At 37.6% G+C, this 22,167-nt stretch overlaps 2 protein-coding genes across 2 annotated transcripts; both read right to left on the bottom strand.

Annotated features, from left to right (window-relative positions):
- On the bottom strand, positions 1–6,041 carry LOC121246290 (guanine nucleotide-binding protein-like 3). The gene is made up of 3 exons (XM_041144394.1): positions 5,958–6,041; positions 5,334–5,897; positions 1–345 (listed from the first exon to the last, which is right to left on the bottom strand). Exons 1-3 carry the CDS (start codon positions 6,039–6,041, stop codon positions 1–3), a joined length of 993 nt encoding a protein of 330 aa, XP_041000328.1.
- A 1,384-nt stretch (positions 6,042–7,425) lies between these two features.
- Positions 7,426–15,223, bottom strand: LOC121246289. Its single transcript, XM_041144393.1, has 2 exons — positions 14,763–15,223; positions 7,426–7,471 (listed from the first exon to the last, which is right to left on the bottom strand). Exons 1-2 carry the CDS (start codon positions 15,221–15,223, stop codon positions 7,426–7,428), a joined length of 507 nt encoding a protein of 168 aa, XP_041000327.1.
- Positions 15,224–22,167: the final 6,944 nt, after the last annotated feature.

The raw sequence follows: 22,167 nt of genomic DNA, 5'->3' as shown, positions 1-22,167 counted from the left end.
TCAGACAGTCTCATCATCCCCCTTATCAGTCCTTCTTATCATTACCCCAAACCCACTTTTCTGACCATACTGCTTATAATAAACCATTAATTTTTCAAAAGAATTAAACTCCATTCCAGACTTTGGCTCTTCAATCATATCACCACCAACTTCATCCTCTAACTGCGGTGTCTTGGCAATGCCATCCTCATTGTCTTGTGAATTTGGTCTATCTTCTTTACTTTCTTCAACTCTTTTAGAGGTACATGGAATATCAGTTTCTCTACATTCAGGTGGTTCCTCTATATCAACTCTTCCACTCGTAGCAGAGCTTGTAGTCATGAGAGGAGTCGAGGGCCTAGCATTCTGCAAAAAGAAAAAAAAAATGACATTAAACTAATTGAAAAGGCCAACTTATACAAACAAAAAAACAATAACACAATTGCATCACCACTTGAATGTTTCGGATATTGGCCGCCATCTGGATATGGCGGAAAAGGCATTGGCTACGCAGGAAATGGTCCATAGTAACTGGCACTGGTGTAATTTACAAAGCACCGGTTACTTGATGGTATATCCTAACATGTTATTACACAAGTTATTTATGTATTTTGGAAATAAATATCAACTCAACACATAACTAAAGCAAATTTGTAAAAAATATAACATACTACAGTTGGGGTATTTGAGCTAGATGGTGTTTGGGAAGATGAGTGTTTTTCCCCTTTTTCCATGTCGAGAGGAAATGAACTGCATAATTCTACAATCAATTACTTCATAACAAAAGAATCAGCCACAAAACTTCAAAGTTTTATCTTCTTGTTAGAATATACAAATCCATAAAGCGTTGAATTAAATGCTTTAAACCCATATCCACTATGAAGCCATATTGGAACTCTTTGTCAGATTGTAATATTCCTTGTAAGTTATGGCTACTTTCAGACATATGTTGAACCATTTCATAAATTGAAAAAGGAATCTGGTAACAACTTAATTCAAGTTGTCAAGTATGGTATTTGAGCCTCATGCAATGAGTGATGAGAGAGTAATGTTAAAGTGGGCCTTGTAACGAATTTGCTCAAAAGGTTAAGGACTTGCAATGAAAATTAATAGAGCAATGCAATGTGCTTAAAAATTGGTTCGAATAGACTCTTGCACCTACCTAAGACTTTCGGTGTCAATTCTCCAACTATTTGAAACAAATGTGCTTAATGATTTCTTTTTTGATAACGAAATACATCATCCATAAACGAGCTTTGAACTAATCCCCTATGAATTTCTTTCTCAAGCAATCTACATTCTTTATTAATTAAGTGATAGCTTTAGACTATTTACACTCCATTAATGGAATATATATGATTGTAGCTCATTCATCATAAAGTGGTTCAATCTATCAGTAGTGGATGTCAAAACTGGTAACCATACTGAGAGAGAGAGAGAGAAGGCTTGTTTGGTGTTTTGGAGTTCCCAAGTTGGTTGGAATTTGATTCTTGTGCATTATTGGATTTATCCTGAGGTGGAGTGGCCTGTTACCATTGAAAGTCATGCCGCATTATCTAACCCTTAGTTGGAACTTGTGCATGTTACTTCTATTCTTAGTTAAAAAAGAAGATTCTCCCTATGATGCTTAATACAGTACCCACTTACCTTCTCTTTTGTGGAAAGTGTATGCCCAATTTCCCTCAAATTGCTAGCATTATGTTTTTTGGCAATCTCTAACTACTTTTAGTGCTTCTTGGAATCAAATTCTCTCTATTTCTATTAAAAGTTAGCCAAGTGTTCAAATCTCTATGCTGAAGTTTACCCTTCCAGTACAAGTCTAGAAGTAATTACATTTGGTTGGGCATCCACTGGTTTCCTAATCTTCTCTTGGCCCATTTTATGTGACAATTTTATGATTGGGGTGGTATTAGTTAATGCATTACAGTTTAAACTTCCAAAGTTGCCGAGGAAAAAGTTAGCAGTGTAGTAGTAGTAGAAGCTGATCTTGGTTCATATTACTTCATCATCATCAACATTGAAATATGCCTAAATTTGACCATCGAAACGCGTTTTACATGAGAGCTATTAATGAGATGACCAAAATGATTTACTCAATATGAGCCACCAATTGATCCTCAACCAGTCCTTTCTTCTTTGTTAACAAAGCAAGGGCCCTTTGGACTTTTTTTATATAATGACAATTTCAACATTTCAGGTCCTTGAGGTACACATTACAATTGCAGTTTTAAGTTTGAGTGTTAAGTGCCAAAATTGATAGCTTGGAGGTCAAATTGCAAAAGGAACTAAAGGGAGTAATAGTTCATAAACATTAAGAACTATACATATCTGAGTGAGCACGGCACAACTATTTTAATTGAGATGTTAAGTGCGAAATTTGTAGGTTGAAGATCACATTTTTTTGCATTGCAAAAGGGTAAGAGTGTGAAGACGTGGTGTGTGTTCACCAATACAATACGACCTAGGGACTAGTAGTCATGTTCTTGAATAAAAGAAGATGGCATAAAAACAAACACACAAAGATCAGAGTTTTCGGCGAATGCAGATGTTGCCTTTCTCACACTGGGTGGCAAAAAATATACAAAAATAGAAAAAAAAAAACCATCACTAAAACAGAGCAAAGAATGCTCATACCCACAACAAAAAAGCTTAGATTCCTTCCACTCATACCCACAACAAAAAAGCTTAGATTCCTTCCATTGGGTGCCAAAGATCAAGGAAAATACAAAAAAAAAAATGCATAAAACAGATGGCACTCACTTGAAGACGACGAAGAACGATGAAGAATGATGAAGAACGACAAAGACGATGAAGAACGACGAAGACGGTCCTGCTTTACTTTTCTGAGAGCACAAAATGGGGTGCCAAAGATCAAGGAAAATACAAAAAAATAAAAAATGAATGCATAAAACAGATGGCACTCACTTGAAGACGACGAAGAATGATGAAGAACAACGAAGACGATGAAGAATGACGAAGACAGTCCTGCTTTACTTTTCTGAGAGCACAAAATGTTTCTTCTTGTTCTGAAATCTCAAATCAGTTTGGTGCCTAGGTCTGAAATCAAGTCTTAGTTTCCGTCTTCTTCTTCTTTTTTTTTTTTTAATAATATAATAAAGCTGACGAGGCATTAGCCACGTCAGCGATTCTGCAATGGGTACTCGAAGACGGGTACCTGTAGCAGAATTGTTTATAATTTGAGGCTCCTATGATAAGCAAGTCTTGGAAAAAGGGAATTTACCTTATCAATTATGTAAAAGACCAATGAAACAAAGAAAAACATAATATCGGTATTATTTCACATCAATTTCACCTTTGGAGGAGGAAATAAAGGGAGGTCTATAGAACTGATAAATATAGTATTTGAGTGCTTCTCCATTTATTATTCTCCCTTTTAATTATTCTTGCAATCTACCTGGAACACACCTCAAACTACTCAAAATAAAATACACTAAAATTGTTCACTTCGAGGGGAGCACTTCCAGAGAAAAGAGGAAGAAGACGATAAGAGAAAATAGGATTTTCATTTAAGTTTCTGGATGATGAACATGAGAGCCCTTGGCTCGTACATAAACAAGATGCCCATGCATGAGCCCAAGCTAACAAAACTACAGGCATACAAAGAAAATAAAACTAAGGGCCCAAGCCCACTAGCTATCTTATAGTCTAAATAACATGTTGAATCAAAATCAAGGAAGTTGTTAATGAAATTAAACTAGCCTAAGGCCCATGGCCCATGTACTTCATTCGTGGACTGACAAACCATCCCCCATAAAAGCACCAAGGTCAAAAACGAAGATTTTTCTTATCTCAGAAGCCACACCATGTTTTTGCAAAGCATTCTTTAGGGCCACCATAGGAAAGGGTGGTTTGTTGAACACAACAACAGGTACATTTTTGTAGTCTCATTTCGTAGGCCACCCACCAAAAATAGTTGTTATAAAGCATGTGGCCTCCATTAAGGCCACAGGGTTAACAATCATTCTATTCGTAACATCACTCACACACAAGAACAATTCCCACTCTAGAGCAACAGTTCTTTCAGTTGTTGCAGCACAAGCCATTAACTTACACATGGAAGCTTGATAAGTGTCACTCAATGGCTAACGGAAGTAAAAACTTGTTATTAGATGATGTTGTAATAGTCCACCATGCTCCTCAACAAGCTGAGAAACTACTATTGCAAGCTATTCATCCCCATGGTTCTTTGAGCAAACATTGAGAGATGAATAAGTATCACCTCCAAGCTAAAAGTAAGCAATGGTCAACTCTAGCATTTTTCTCTTCATCAAAACATAAGCCTTCTTCAGCTGCCTTGTATCTTTCTTCTTGAAAATTCCTTGCAAGAAAAGTCACCAAAAGCTTATCCTTCTTATCCCTGCTAATTATAAAAAGACCAACCAACACTTGAAATCTCTTCAATGGTCTATATAGCAAAGCACAATCATTGGGATCTTTGTTTTTAAGATATTGTAATCTTGCTAGTTTCTCCATTCATGCATGCGATTGTGTTGTATTAGTAGACCAATATCCAACTCTAACAACCTGCATTTTTTCCCAAGTTGGTTGGTTAGGTAGAAAAGAACCAATTAAAATTTCTTGGGAATCAAAGTGGTATTCCCATATAATCAACCTAAAGCCAACAACCAACTCTTTCAAAAATGTCGATCTTCCAATCATATGGAAAAATATGTAACTGTTGACACCTTAACGCTACCCAAAACCTTCGCCCAAGTTTATCAAGACTTTCATAGACCAAAGTTTGTGGAATACTAAGTTCACCAAGAATATCTGTAGTTCCAAAAATTTAAGTCTTCTCTATCTTTGCTATTGCTACCAACCAATGCAAGTTCTCAAGAGGCTCAACAAAACCACTAAGTTCATATTTTTTGGAAGAGGAAGGGAAGTTATTATTGGAAGCAAAATACCTATAATCAAAAGCATATTGGAACATGTTGTGCTGAAACTGAGATGATGTTGTGGTCAAATCTCATTTCCATTGAAATATCTTATCAGTTGAATTTATGAAAATGTTTCCTTCCAAATAATTAGACATGAGGCTCTCTGGGATTATGAAACTGGTCCTTGTGGGGATACTTTTCATCTTAGTAGCATAATTAGAAGTAAGACCTTCAACGAGATGCCACGCAACCATATATGCACATTTCCATTTCTTTTAATCATATTTCAATCGATCTCTTGCTATGAACAAATTGCTGGCAAGGAAATCATTCTTCTTATGAAACTCTACAAATGGCTGAGACTCACATGATTGATTAAAATTATCAATGTCACAATCAATGAAAACTATAGAAAGAATGTCCTCATTTGCTTTAGATCTAAGCATTACAAACCCAGGGTAGTCCAACAATTTGAGATTTTTGCCTAACTGAACTTCTTACATTGATCTTGTAAATCCCGGAGTAGCACCAATGTTGGCGATAACACCTCTTCAAACTATTAATGAGACTACTCTTACCAACATTGGGTAGGCCAATAATACCCACCATAATTGACTTCTTTATCTCATGGTTTCTTGAGTAATTCTTCAACAATTTAATAAGAGTTTCAGCTCCTATACAATCCCTCGTTTGCATAAGATTGCTTGGTTTTGCTGCCTTGGATGACGACTTCCACCCTAAGCTTGATCTTTGTTGTTGAGTACTGCACTTAAATGCAACTATTGGTAATTCTTCCCTAAGATACTTGAGCCACTTCTCAACAGCTTCTTTAGGAACAAGATCAATTTTATTCAGAAGTAAAACTAGAGTCTCTTGAGGTATGAATTTCATCACCAACTTCTCTATATCAACACAACGAGTACTTAGGGAATCAAGAGTATCAAGAACCTCTACAATAACATTTGATGCTTCAGTGACCTTACCAAAATCCTTGTAGAAAGCTTTGTCCAAATCATCCTAATTTTTTCCAACTCCCATGGAATAGGCGTTGTGTTGGCTCTTATAATTCATTCCCACAAGTTTTCTTTCTCTTCCTCTATCAAAGGGCCCAAGAACACCCTTAAATGGCAATATATCAAGCAAATGGGGAGCAAAATTCATACCTAACAAAACTTTATCACTCTCCTATAGTGTTAGATGGATTATATCATCCTTGATCTTCTAGAAAGAAAAGTCCATTTCCACTGGATCCTAATCTAACTGATGCTCTTCAGCTATTTCTTTCATAAGCTTTAGTTTCTTTTCAGGTGAAGGAGCACCAATTGTTAGTAGTTCTATTAACTGGCAATTAACACAACAATCTGGCATGAACACTGTTACAGCTAATACAAATTTCTTGCCATACTTAGTCGCAAATAGCATTTGAACCCGCAACAACTCTGGTAGATTTAGAATAATTGGAAGGCGGATGACAATCAGCTCACAGAATGGCTCACTTGTCCTCTTAGCAGCCATCATATTATCTTCTCTAACAATATGTTCAATGCGAATTTGAGTAGTGGTCGAAGATGAAATTGGGATATGAGAGAGGTAGGTTTGGTTGAAGACGAAATAGGATAATCAATCTGCCGTTACTCGTTCTTTGTTTTCATGCATCGCATAGACCTAGTCTTCTAGGCCTTTCTCTCTTTCTTCCATTGACATTGCATGTGCTTCATCTTCCTATATTGTAAGTTCCTTCTAGATTTGACAGATTTGATTCTCCAAGTAGTTGAAGATTTCATTAAAATTGCTCACAAATTCGTTTGCATGCTGCCGAAACATTTTGTGCATTTTATTCAAATGCTGCTCGAGAACTTGATAGCCTTGATGAGTTTGAAGAACGAGCTCCGTAATCTTCTGAACCAATGCAAGAATTTCTTGCATTTTTTTAAGCATAGAGATCAGTGTCTCTCTTATACTAATTTGTAACACACCTTAAACTACTCAAAATAAAATACATTAAAATTGTTCACTTCAAGGGGAGCACCTCCAGAGAAAAGAGGCAGAAGATGATAATAGAAAAGAAAAGAAAATTTTCATTTAAGTTTCTGGATGATGAACACTAAAACCCTTGACTCGTACATAAACAAGATGCCCCCTACATGGGCCCAGGCTAACAAAACTAAAAGCATACAAAGAAAATAAAACTAAGGGCCTTGGCCCACTAGCTATCTTATAGTTCAAATAACATGTAGAATCAAAATAAAGAAAGTTGTTAATGAAATTAAATTGGCCTAAGACCCATGGCCCATGTACTTCGTTCGTGGACTGTGACAGTACCTTACCCCTTCATAAGAGAAGGATTATCGACTTTAGAGCGTTACAGAATTGATCTACATGAAAAGCTTCCAGGAGGATTTGGAAAAATAAAACCAAGACTTCATGCAATATAAAGAAGCCTTTTAGGTGAATGAGCTTTAAATGTAGATAAATAATAAAGGTTTGGTCATATGAGCACATTTACAGTACAACACAACACAACTTACTTTACAAACCATGCTAATTAGGATGTGTCCATCTTTGCATCACCAAAAGTCCCTCTCTGTTTCCTGCAAAGACAACAACAAATAGTTAGATCAAGACAAATGCAACGTAAAGCTTATGATTGAGAACACTCTCCAAATCGATCCTAGAGTTAGAGTTACCAGAATTGACATTATAACTCTAAGCCTGTTTTCCTTTGTACTGTTAATCCTAACGTAAACGTAGGGAGTGAAACATAAATAGAGGCAAAGTGAAGGAAAAGTTAATCGGCGATAAATTTTCTTGTGTTAGTGGTTCAAATCCACTTCTAAGCCTTGTGAGGGTTCACCCGAAGTTGTTTGTCAACCTGAAGTTATAACCTGGGCCTTATGACTTACTTTAACAGGGAAATCTGCTTAAAAATACATATGAAGTGCATAGCTTGGAAGACTACCAAAATTAATTCATTTCAAAGGTTTGATAAGTGGTTAATACATCAACTTTCCTTGCAGTTGCACTTTCCATGTAGTGGCTTCCCTTTGGTCCCTGGGATCACGTTCAAATCACCACCCTGTCAATAAAAAATAGACAAGAGACACAAATGGATTCCAAATCATGAGTACAATCTCTCTAATACAACACCTTGTGGCACTTTCATAGCAGTCACATTATGTCCTATCAATAGTCTCAGATGGAGGATGTGCAGCAATGTTCCTTCTAGATGTATCTTGTAATAAATACTTTCTGCAATCGGTATGTCTAAGTTCTGAATAAATTGAAAATTGTATAGTGTAGCAAGATTGCTAGAAGTATTCTAAATTTCATTTGGCATGGAAAGTAACAGAAAAAAAATTTGTTTAGATGGTTCATAAATGGCTCATACCACATATTGGCACTTGCACTTTCCTATGAGTGGCTTCTCTTTTCGTTCCTGGGTTCATTATCTAATCATCACTCTGCCAACAAAGAGAGGGAGGAGCTCAACGTACCCATTCCTGAGTATTAAGGCACCTCACTTTGTTGCAGCAACACACAACACTACCACTCACTCGGTTGCAGCAGCACACAACACTACATTGGATACGCACAACACAACCAAGCCAACACAAAAGAATAATCTATATCATTCCAGAATATATACCATAACAGATTGTACTATTTAGAAGGACAGCTGTCATTGTATAAGTGGTGAAAGAATCAAGGTTGTTATATGTAATAGCTATACATAGTAAGTTGTAATAAAAATCAAAGTACGAGAAAAATGAGAGTTTTGAAAGCATGATTGGTTCTAGAAAAACCAAAGCCTTCTTAAACCTTTTCTCAAACACCTTATCTTCATCTTCAAGTATTCATGTATTTAACATGGTATCCAGAGCCCAAGACTAGCATCCTCTTACATACACATGTCATCTCTAGAAAACAAACTCCCACCCCACCTGTCACCCCCTCCATCATCACCTCCTCCACACAGTTCATCAATATCAAACTCACTATTGACAATTTTTTGCTTTGGAAAGCAAAAATAGTTACTTTCTTGAAAGGCCATCAACTATATGGCTATGTTGATGGCTCTATTCCCACTCCCACAGTTTTTACTGATGGCAATCTGAATCTTGCCCACACAAAATGGGTGTTACAGGATCAATTGCTCATCTCCACGATTAATTCCTCCTTTTCTGATTCGGTTCTTACCCAAGTTCTAGATTGCACGACCTCTTATGAAGCCTGAACCACCCTTCAAAATCTCTTCTCAGCCAAATCCAGCGCCCATGTCATACAGACTCAATATCAACTCGCCACCCTCAAGAAAGGGTCGAAATCCAGTTCTAATTACTACAATAAGGCCAAAACCCTTTCCTCATCTTTGAATGATGCAGGTCACACTCTTACATATCAGGAGTTTTCTATTTATTTACTTGCAAGTCTAGGGACAGAGTATGAGTCCTTCATAACTTATCTAACCACTCAACCCGACCCCCTCTCACCCCACCAAATCTATAGTTTCCTCCTTAATCACGAATCGAGTCTAGCTCACCAGACTCAAGCATTGCTTTTGGTCTCTCAGTTTTCTGCTAACACAACTACTTCCAAATTTTCTCCAACTAACAATGCTTTTAGTAGAGGTCGCCACTCACAATTTTGAGGTGGTCGTCGAGGCCATGGCAATGGGCATAACAACTTCTTAAGTCGTCGCAATGCCGGTTCTTCTTCAAACTACTTTCAAAATCAGTCTGAGACACGTCCTCTTTGTCAAATGTGTCATACGGCAGGCCACACAACTCTTACATGCTATTACCGATTCAATCAAGCATACCAGGCCTATGCACCCCCGTCTCTTGCTACAAATTTTACGGCACCGCCACCCCACATTCAGGTGTCATCCAGCTGGTTCCTTGATTCGGCCGCAACCCACCACTTCACTGCAGACCTTGTCTCTCTCAACCTGGACTCTGCTCCGTATCAAGGATCCAACCAAGTGAGCATCGGGGACGGCTTCGCCCTACCCATTCAGCATGTTGGATCTGCCCAAATCAACTCCCCCATTGGCAAATTTCTCCTTCATAATCTTCTCCACGTTCCTTCAATTTCTTGAAACTTGCTGTCTGTTAGGTAATTTTGTCTTGACAATCATGTGTTTTTTGAATTTCATTCTCATTTCTTTCTTGTGAAGGATTCGGATTCTCAGGCGGTGCTTCTCAAGGGCCTCGTTGAAGATGGACTCTACGTTCTGCCATTCACTTCCACTGCTTCACCATCTTTTTCTTCTATCTCCCTGAAAGCTTTCCTAGGCCCGCGCACCTCTGCACAGTAGTGGCACCATAGGCTCGGTCACCCTTCCACTCAAGTAACCTTTCTAACACTTCAGCTATTTAACCTTCCCACTACATATGATCATGGGCTCTCCTTTTATCCAGCTTGCACTTCAGCCAAGCCCCATGCCTTGCCTCATCCCCCTTCACCCACTTGATCCAATGGGCCATTTAAATTACTCTTTATAGATGTATGGGGCCCAACTCCAGTTTTATCTAGTAATTCAAGTCGCTTTTATTTGTCCATTCTCGATGATTATTCCAAATATATATGATTTCTTTGCTATGATCGTAATGTTTTTTTTTTTTTTTTTCTAAAAATGTATATTTCAAGGGATGTGGTTTTTAACTGTGTTCCCTTTTGCAAAACAACCCAACCCAATCACTTCGGATCCAAGGCCCACAGTCAAATCTTTCATCTCTCACACCGAATCCATATCTTCACACTTCGACCCTCACATATCTTCACCTCAGTCCACAGGCCCATCTCCCTTCTGGTCATACATATATTTCAATGGATTTGGTTTTCAACTGTGTTTGCTTTTGCAAAACAGCCCAACCCAATCACTTCAGATCCATGGCCCACAGTCAAATCTTTCATCCCTCACATCAAATCCATATCTTCACACTTGGACCCTCCCATATCTTCACCTCAGTCCACAGGCCCATCTCCTCGTGATTTATCATTGGCCCACAGTCCACCTCGGTCCTTAAATGATTCTTCCTTAACTCAGAACCCTAACTCCCACTCTTCTTCTGCCAACTCGTCTTCCTCCCCAAACCCTATCACTCATTCTGATTTCGCCTCCTCTCCCATCATGCAGCGGCCTCCCCTTCTCCCTCAATCTACACAACTGCCACATCCCCACCCCATGATCACTTGTTCTCGTGCTCATATCCACTACCCCAAACAATGCACAGATGACACTATCCTTTAGCCTCCACCGCGACCCTCTGTGTCTTTAACTGCCCCTACCTCATCTCCACTCTCATCTACTTCCATCACTCCTGAAGAGCCCTTCTCTTTTTGTGAAGCTTCGAAATACCTAGAGTAGTGGTCTGGTATGCAAATTGAATTTTAGGCCCTGCTTCAAAACCAGTCCTAGGATCTGGTTCCTTCTACTTCTAATCTTAATGTGCTGGGTTCCAAATGGGTCTTAAAGGCCAAGAAGTGAGCTGATGGGACTCTGGAATGCCGTAAAGCACGACTGGTGGCCAAGGGTTACCATCAGCAGCCCGGGATAGATTTCTCCAAAACCTTAAGTCCTGTGGTCAAACCTATAGCAATCTGTTTTCTTATTTCTCTTGCAGTCACGTCCAACTGGCCTTTTCATCAACTCGATGTGCAGAATGAGTTCTTAAACAAGGACCTTGAGGCTATTTTCATGCGACAACCTCTTGAGTTCATTAATCCCGATCATCCGAATCATGTCTGTAAGTTAAACAAATCCATCTATGGATTGAAGCAGGCCCCTCATGCTTGGTTTGCGAATCTTACTGAGAAATTACTTGCTTTAGGTTTTCATGCATCTCGTTCTGATAATTCCTTGTTTATATTGCATACTCAATCTGATTGCATTTACATATTAATATGTGTTGATGACATAATTGTCATTGGTTCTAGCTTTGTTCTTATCTTGGATTTTAAAGTTTCATTGAGTCTTCATTTTCCAGTTAAAGACTTGGGTCTGTTGCACTATTTTCTAGGGGTTGAAGTTAATCAGGTGTCTTTTGGTCTGTTCCTTTCCCAATCCAAATATATTGCTGACCTTTTGTTTCATACCAATATGCATACTTGTAAACCTATTTCAACCCCTATGTCCACCTTAGTGAAACTCTCAGCCCTTGATGGACCCACTTTTGAGGACTCCCAGCTATACCAAAGTGTAGTAGTTAGTCTTTAATATTTAGCTTTCACTCGACCCGACATATCTTTTGCTGTAAATAAGGTTTGTCAGTATATGCATTATCCTAGAAATTTCCATTAACAAGTTGTCAACGGAATTCTCTGATACCTTCAAAATATTCAACACTTAGGTTTATTTTTTTCTCCTTCTTCCTCCTTCAAAATTATTACTTTCTCCAATGCTGACTGGGCAGGATGCCCTGATGACCTCTAGTCCACTGGGGACTTTTGTGTGTATTTTGGATCTTGTCTTATTTCCTATGGATCTATAAAACATGCTAGTATTGCTTGATCATCCACCGAAGCTGAGTATAAGTCAGTGGCCAATACGGCCTGTGAGGTTCTTTGGTTCCAATCCATGTTAAAAGAACTTCACACTTTTCTTACTGACTCTCCTACATTGTGGTGTGTTAACTTAGGAGCAACATATTTATCTGTCAATTCTGTACTTCACACTCGCACCAAACATGTGGAGCTAGACTATCATTTTGTTCATGATCGGATTGCAGCTAAGACCCTCCAAGTCTCATTTATATCTAGCAAAGATCAACTCCCTGATGACTTGACCAAACCACTATCCACTGCTCGGTTTCTTCGATTACGATCAAGCCTCACACTTGCTTCTGTGTTGCTTGAATCATATGAGGGTATTAAGGCACCTCACTTTGTTGCAGCAGCACACATCACTACCACTCACTCAATTGCAGCAGCGCACAACAATGCATTGGATATGCATAGCACAACCAAGCCAACACAAAAGAATAATCTGTAACATTCAGAATATATACCATAACAAATTGTACTATTTAGAAGGACACCTGTCATTGTATAGGTGGTGAAAGAAACAAGGTTGTTATATGTAATAGCTATAAATAGTAAGCTGTAATACAAATCAAAGTATGAGAAAAATGAGAGTTTTGAAAGCATGATTGATTCTAGAAAAACCAGAGCCTTCTTAAACCTTTTCTCAAACACACTATCCTCATCTTCAAGTATTCATTTATTTAACACTGAGGTTGGTTTCTCTTAATCAATATCTTATGACGTTTCCATTGAACTCAAGTTTTGGCCTTCTCTACAGTTCCGGATGATTATAGCAATGTTTGTTGCAGTTGTCTTGTACTTTCTGTTAAGTGTGCACCTAAGTTCTTACTAAACTACAAATGTTCTAACTAAGCTACAAATGTATTGCAAAGTATCAGTATTTAGAAGTAATGTGCATAGTTTACAACACTAAAAGATGTCCATGCTCACCATTTATGATAACACACTCATATATATTCTTATATGAGTTAAATACAATTTTCACCACTAAATTACCATATATTTATACTTGGCACTCCAACAACTTAGATAAACCCAAATGAGGATAAAATGTAAGCCAATATAGAGGGAAACTTCCAAACCATAAACAAATAGAATTATATCAGTTGAATTCAACTGCCCAATCACATAAACAGAGACATGCATAACACATTAAGGCCGCCAAGTTGTGCTGTGAAACTCAATTGTGGACACTGTTCCACTGCATGGAATATATGTCTTAGTCCTAAAGTTGAACAAGCGCAAGACAAGCATCTTCCAGATCTTGATTAATCTATCCCTCTGGGTCTTTTTGTCCTGTATAAATTATGATATTTTCTCTTCCTTTTTTTTTTCTTTTTTTTTTTGTTTGTAATGGCCCAAGGGAAGCTCAAGCCATATCTGGGCCTATACTCTAAAGGACTTGTCAACATCACAATTAGAGTCACATTGGAATCATTATAAAGAGAAATAACTTCTCTCACCCAAGCAATATGGGATCCCATATACCACATACACTCATCAGTCAGTATGGGATATCGCATTGTCAAAAAGTAAATATGCACTCAAGAGAGGAAAAGAAGGTAAACAATAGTCTGCACCTTTATATGTAGGGAATGAACAAGATAAAATTTACAATTCAAGTCTAAACCTTCACCTTCTACCTCTTCAAAATAATTTTTCAATGTAATTGTGTGTACTTGAGTATGCATGTGAGAGAGAGAGAGAATATAAAGATGAACAAAAGAGCAATTTGATGCATATCATTGGATTAGGAATTTAAAAAAATTAGGCCTGGAAAGTTAACAGAAGCCTAATTAACAACCATAAAGTGTATCAAACTGAACTAACAAACAATAGATATTAGTCAAAGAAGACCACTGACCTATTCATTATAGCAAGATTCTTACAAGTAGTGATATGTTTAAACTTTACCATATCATTGTGTCCCCCCCCCCCCCCCAAAAAAAAAAAAAAAAAAAAAAAAAACCCAATCACCCTCATCTAAAACTTCTAATTACTTTACCAATGTACCAAAATTGCTTATAAAAATGCAAAGTCAAGATCATTGTTAAAAGTAGATTTTAGAATTGTATAATTTAACTCCAAAACTATTGTTGTACCAAAATCTATGGATCATTTCAAGTCAGTCTTCAATGCACACAAGCAAACCTTCTAAAGTTCTGTTGGCCAATCTACTCCAAGTATTAGGGGATTCAGCTCATTGTAACTCGAAAGCTTGACATTGTTGCAAAAATGGGCTGACTTTTTTTTTTATTTGCATATCTTTCAGGCAACATACCCATCAGACCTGGTACGACACAACTATGTCTCTGATCTATGTGTTTGTGTACAGACCTTGAACCAGCAAGATCCAAACAAGGATTTATCAATCTCTTGAGATATACATCAAAACCATTGTTCAATAAGTTGGCACAATCCATCGAGATTTTCACACCCTCCGTCTCCCATTTCTGCTCCAATCTCTTCCTTAAAGAACTAGTATTAGGTAGCTCACCCTCGTTCTGATAAGTCCCTGTAAAAATTGCAGTCATTGATCCACTCCATAGCACTTTTCTCATTCCTTTGGTCTTCAAGGAGATGCCAAGAGGAGCCCTAATAAGGCTCTTACTATAAAAGCTTGGGCTTCCTGATGCCTGATCAACCTCTTTCCCATCTTCTACCGAGTCGGGTGGTTTGCTACCAAAAGAAAGCATCTCTACAGTACTCAGTTTTTCTTGAAATGTGGGGATTAAAGATTCTTCAAAAGCAACACTATGGTTTTTCCCGTAAGGCCCAAGAGGACTCAAGTGGTCCATGAACTAGTGATCACGGATACTTGGGGTTCTCCCCTTTTGTGGGGATTGTGGAATATCCCTGCATAGTGACTGAATGCCACTTCCTTGATACCCATTTGCCACTTTAACACTAAGAGAACCTTCTACCTTGTGGTCCTTTGATGGGGGGATTTTTGAGAGGCATGTGTTGCTTATGATTGATCTGATGAGATGATTATGAAGACTAACATTTTCTCTCCCAATTTTGTTGATGCAGAGTTTATCAAAGTTGGATTTGCTAATCTTAAGGCTTAAAAATATTTTGAGAAGATCGAAATACTCCTCTGCCTTTTGGCTACCTAGCCTCCTTTCAATCCGAGTCTTTAGCTCTAAAGTGTCTATTCAAGAAGAATGCTGATGTGCTGGCATTCTAATTTCCAAACCCTTCACCATCACCAAAACTAAAATTTCAACAGCATACAAAAAACCCTATGAAATCTAAATCACCATCATTTCACATCCTATTTCAGAATCCAAATCCTAAGTAACATTGCCTTTATTGAATAGTAATTTCATGAAGAAAGTCGACATTGCCTGACGGCTTTAATTAAGTTGTTCACACAAAGGGATCAAAATCTAGATTGTAAATAACACCAAAAGACAGTAATCCAACTTTATTTTTATCATTAAACATTAAAATTCTTTCAATTACAAACTGGATTTTCGAGGGTAACTACAATACACAATTACACCCAGAGTTTTCACCGCTCAATATCCAGCTCACAAAAAGATGATCGTAAAACGAAACAACAGATTTGACTAAAAGAATTAAGCTTCAGAAAGTTTGAATTCAAATACGAGAGTCTCTTCCAAATTTAATCAGAAAAATGAATAACCCACTAAAGCAATTCACACGAACAAAAAAAAAGAAAATAAGTAAATAACCTGAATTCACAAACTGGGTGATTGAAGTTCCTTCAGAGCATCACCGAAATCCTTTGATCTTCATCATTGGATTGCTCTACGAGAGAGAGATTAGGGCAAGTGGGAAAGATGGCCACTTTTTCAGAATATTCCAATGAAGTCTTGGAGGAGTCAAAGGGCCAGTGCATTTTACAAGTGTGAGCAACTAAGGAGGCTCGTTGTTTTTCCAGCGGGGTGCCAATCATCAATCATATGTAATGAGTTGGTGTTAAAGGGTACTTCGATGTAACACCGTAAACCCCCACACAGACTGGCTTGGCCTTTTGGCCACTAGCACTGAACCCACCAAAATGTTTTCTATTTCTGGAAAGAAAAAAAGGTTTGATGACTCCAACTTTCAAGTCAAAAACCATTTCGGGAAGTCAGCAGGTCAGGTGTAAGTGGGAGATGCAAATCCATGAGACCAAAACATGAGGTGATGGATCCAGGACAAGGAAAGTTGAATATGTTACTATGTTGTTAATTTCGTCTTCAGTGTATACATATTTTATTTTTTATGTCGTTTGTCCCTTTAAGTGCATACGGTGGTTTCGCTCCTCCATGTCTAAGCTAAGTCTTTATATGGGTTGGGCCTTGGTTGGTCTGGCCCAAAAAATCAATGTCATGAAATTCAATCCAAAGATAGGAAGAGATTTATATATATATATATATATATATATATATTTAAGGGAGTGGGGTTTTGAATAAGATTTTTCATTTGGAGAATACAGTTATATGCTATCAGGATATTAGACTCCTACAAAAAGATTGGAATGACCTATGATCATTAATTAGGTGCCGGCAACCTCTACTGGTATTCCCATGGTCTCTCTGATGAATCTGAACGGCTCCATGGCATTCGTTTTTTTTAGAAAGAGATGACAGTGGTTGAAAAATCAGTCAAAAATACCTTGGTTCTGAAATTTCCTCGCGCTCGACCTTCACTAAACCATATCAAAATTCATGAGGTGAAAAGGTAGGGGCTTGCTAGCTTCCCCACAATTGGGATTTTTTACAATCGGCACATCATGATGATGATGAAGAGTGAAGATGATTTCACTAAAGCTTGGGCAAGAGAGACAAGAGAAATGGAGGGCTTCACTTATCGGGTTTTCAAGTGGTATCTAGATTTCAATGAAAGATAAGAACCTCCTCTAGCTCCAGTCTAGATAAATTTTCCATCTCTACCCTTGCACTTTTTTTTAATTACCTTATACTCGTATTTTTTCGAGTGATATGGGTAGATTCTTATGTACTAATAATCCGACTATAAGTAGAACTAGACCTTCATGTGCTCGTGTATATATTGAAATGTATATCTCAAAAAATATGATTGATGGTTTCTAGGGGGGAACATCGGAGAATAATGGCTTTTGGCAGCCTATGGTATACAAAAAAGTCCTAGCCTACTGCTCCAAATGTAGGCAACAAGGACACTACGCAGGTGTTTGTCGAAATGACTCTAAGAAAAATCTTTCGGGTAAATCCATTAAACTCACAGGGAAAGCCCCAAACATGAAGTATGTTGTCAAAAATACACAGGGTAGACAAAAAGAAAACCTTACAGAGGCTAATGATAGTAACAGACACATCAAAGAAAAAGTGGATATTGAAGGTCAAACGAAGACAGGGAAACATGAGGTGGTGGTGTTAGCTAGAAAGAATATGGGGGTGGAAATTCATGAAAATAATGGACACAATGCATAAAAAGTAGATGTTGAAGACATTACTGCTGAAGAGGAAAAAACAAAGGGGCAAAGGCTTGATGTGCAAGACCAAATGTGGCTAGATGTGCAAGACCAAATATGTACCATAGAAATCTCATATAGTAGTCCCACAAAGAACAATGTTGAGGCTACCTGCGGACTAGTAATGTCGTTTGAGGTGGAGAACATGAGGGGGTCTTGCTTGGGAGAAATAGCTCAGTCAAAGGGCCAGAATTCATAGTGTGAATTAGAGAAAGAATAGGGACTTTTGACCCCGATCTCAAATTCTTTCAATTCTCTCAAAGACCTAGATGACGAAGAAGTTACAGGACATACTCAGTTCCCACAAAGGGTACAAGTCAGATTCTAGAAGACAAAAACAAAAAGATAGAAAGAAGGGTAAGAAGACCAAATACTTGTCCCTAGTTGATGGGACTATACATACAGATTATACATGATTCCGAAGACCCTAGTTTGGAATATCCGAGGGAACAGTAATATGCCCACAATTGGAAAGCTGAAAAAAATTGTCAGAAAGTTTAAGCCTAAAATGATTGCCATTTTGAAACCTTTTATTAGTTTCAATAAAGTTGAAGTGATAGCTAAAAGATTACGAATGCATAATTGTATATCCAATGAAGAGCAACACGATGAAATTTGGGTTCTTTGGATGGACGATATTTCTTTTTCTCCTATTTCCATTCATCAACAAGCCATTATAGGTTTCATTAATTATGGTAATTTATCGTACATTGTTTCTTTTATTTATGCAAGTTGTGCGTATCTAGATAGAAGGATTCTATGAGATGAATTACAAAAAATCTCCATCCTTATTTATAAGTTGTTGATATGTGGTGATTTTAACACCCTTAGGAGCAATTCTGAGAAGATTAGAGACAGAGCAAAACTGCAAGTGGTTATAGATGATTTCAATAATGTTATTTCTCAATGCAATATGTTGGAACCTAATATTGATGGTTCCAAGTATACTTGGTGCAATGGGCATGAGGGACAAGCACGTATATGGGCCAAGCTAGACCATACTTTAGTTTCACACTGCTTTCTTGCGGATTTTCCTCTTTTATATAGTAGGGTCTTAGCTAGAACATGTTCTGATCATAGTCCTCTTCTTATTCAAGTCAAAGAGGAAGGTCTGAGATATGGTCCTCCTGTTTTTAGATTCATAAGGATGTGGTGCACACATAAGTCTTTTATGACAGTCATCTCGAATAACTGGAACCAACCCAGTTATGGGGGGGGCCTCATGAAATTTGCTGCTAAAGTAAAAATGTTGAAACCTATTCTCTGAAACTGAGATAAAGAGATTTTTTGCAAGGTGCAATTACATGTGCAAAATGCCGAAGATGCAATCATGAATATTGAGGCTCAATTAATTGCTTAGTATAGGCATGATCATGAATTGCAATTGCAGGCTAAGCAATTGGAGTTGGAAAAATTTTTGCTCTAAGAAGAAATTATTCTCAAGTAGAAATCGCACGTGAAATGGCTAAAAGAAGGGGACTCAAACTCCAAACTTTTTCATGCAACTCTACAGTCTAAAAGGAATAGATGGATGTTACAACATATGACACTGGAAGATGGAACGAAACTCAATTCTCCCCAGGAGATTCATGACGAAGCTGCTAATTACTTTCAATCCGCTCTTAACACAGAAGGGGTGCATCATATGGACAATTGGAAGGATCTCTTTCAACCAATTATCACAGAGGAGGAAAATGCTACTTTTTGTCAAAGTCTTATATTGGAGGAAGTAAAAACTGCTCTATTTGACATTCCAGAAGATAGTAGTCCGAGACCTGACGAATTTCGTTCTTGTTTCTTTATGGATTGTTGGGATATTATCAAAGAAGACCTTCTAGAAGCTACCACTAATTTCTTTCATGGCTCTCTTCTTCCTAAATTTTATTCCTCCACTTTTATTGTTATTGTTCCAAAAGAAGATAACCCTCAAGTTTTGCTAAATTTATGCCCACTAGTTTATGCACGGTGATGTATAAAGTATTCTCCAAGATTCTAGTTAATAGGCTCAGTCCTTTACTTCATAAAATTGTCTCGGAAGAATAAGGGACTTTTAACAAAGGATGTACTATTCATGCAAATATAAATCTTGCCCAGGAAATGATTCAAAGTATGAATGCCAAGGTGCATTGATGCAATGCAATGATAAAAGTAGATATGGCTAAAGTATATAATAGACTCGAATGTAGCTTTATTATGGAGGTGCTCCAAGCTCTGGGCTTTTCGCTAAGTGGAGACACCTAATATCAAACTACATCACAACTCTTTTTTTCTCTTTTAATGAATGGCACTAGTAAAGGTTATTTACAATCTTCACAGGGGTTGAGACAAAAGAATCCGTTATCACCTTATTTATTCATTATTGTTGAAGAAGTCCTGAGCCAATTAATTAATAGAAATGTTGCAAGTGGGAAGGTCATTGGATTCAAAACGCACTAAAGATGCCTTATTATTTCTCATCTTCTATATGCAGATGATCTTATGATCTTTCTAAATCGATCTAAGAGCTCGTTGAAGGCTTGCATGGATACTTTAAGGATATATGAGATCATATCTGGCCAGAAAGTGAATCATTCTAAATCTGCTATTTATTTTGCTAGAAGACCTCCACTGCTCATAAGACAATGAGGATTCTGACTACCAGATTTCATGAAGGGTCGTTTCCTTGCTTATATTTGGGTGCACCTATATGTACAGGTAGTGTTCGGGCTACTTATCTTGAGCCTCTAATTCAAAAAGTGCACAAGAAATTATCCTCTTGGAAAGGAGCTTTAGTCTCTAAGGGAGGTAGATTAGTGTTATTAAAGCACATGCTAGGCAACATTCCTATGCAACTTCTAACAGTGCTTAAAATGCCTCGTAGTGTACTTCACAAGCTTAATCAAATTTTTGTAGATTTCTTATGGGGTAGTAAAGATGGTAAGATAATAATAAAAAAAAAAAATGGGTGGCTTGGGATAAAGTTTGACAGCCTATGGAAGAAGGTGGGCTAGGAATACAAAAAATAGAAGACATGGAGAAAGCTCTTCCTATGAAATTTGTGTAGTAGTCCCGTACAATAATTCACTTTAGGCCAACTTTTTCCGTGCCAAATATTGTAATATAAACCACCCTTTCTTAATTGATCATGGCTCCTATGAATCTAGCTTCTAGAAGGCCTTAAAATCGTTGGTGAAAATGGTTATTAGGGGTTCCAGATGGATTATTAATGAAGGCAACATCTTTTGCTGGTTTGAAAACTAGTCGTCTCTAGGTTTCCTGGGTGAAATATCAGAGATCACGAATCCCTCTTTGAAAGTAAGTGAGGTTTATTCTAGGAGAGGAGGAAATTGTTATAAAATACAAGAGTATTTTATAAAATATCAAGATTGATACTGGTCCTGACATTTCGATATGGAGAGCTGAACAAAATAGTAATTTCTCTACATCTTCAGCTTGGAATTACATTTGCGAGCAAAATGAGATTTTGGAGTGAACTAAATGGACATGGCATTCTCTACTACCAAAAAAATCTCTATTTTTATGTGGAGAGGTATGAACAACGGCCTATAAAGGAAGATTGCATGAATCAAGTTCATAACAAAACAGAGCATATCTAGGCTAAAATTGTGGCTTACATTTTCTATAACAGCTGCACATTTATTCTTATATCTATCAATTGTAAGCATAACATATTTTAGGCTCAATCGTGTATATCATTTCTAAAATAGAACTCTAGACTTTGTGTATATAATTCAGTTTTTCATATCAATGAAAGTGTGAAGGGAAACAATTATTTCAAACCTCTGCAGTGTAAACTTTCTCTTATATGGTATCAGAAGAGCCCTTCTCTCACGAGCAAATGATCCCGATCTCAACCATGTCTTCCTCCTCAGATCAAAATCAAACTGTCAACCTCAATACTTAGCCTTTTTCCACTGTTGCTACGCCTCTTATTGCCCTAAACATCATTGCCCAAATCAATGAAAAATTGACTCCCTCCACCTTCCTCCAATGGCGTACTCAATTCGAAGCACTCATCATCGGCTATGATTTACTTGATTATGTAAATGGTGTCGCCTTGTGTCTCTCCTCCAATGGTACCTCCTCTGCTAATTTGATTAAAACCCACTGGGTTTAGCAGAAAAAACTCATTTTGAGTGCCATCCTAGACTCCACATCTCCCACAATCACTCCCCTCATAGCCACAGCCAAGACCTCTCATGACTCCTGGAAAAAACTCCATAATATCTATGCTAGTCATTCAAGGACACGGGCTATGCAATTGAAGGAGGAGCT

The sequence above is a fragment of the Juglans microcarpa x Juglans regia genome, chromosome 1S (genome assembly GCF_004785595.1).
Source record: "Juglans microcarpa x Juglans regia isolate MS1-56 chromosome 1S, Jm3101_v1.0, whole genome shotgun sequence".
NCBI lineage: Eukaryota > Viridiplantae > Streptophyta > Magnoliopsida > Fagales > Juglandaceae > Juglans > Juglans microcarpa x Juglans regia.
This window is presented reverse-complemented; position numbering and strand designations above follow the sequence as displayed.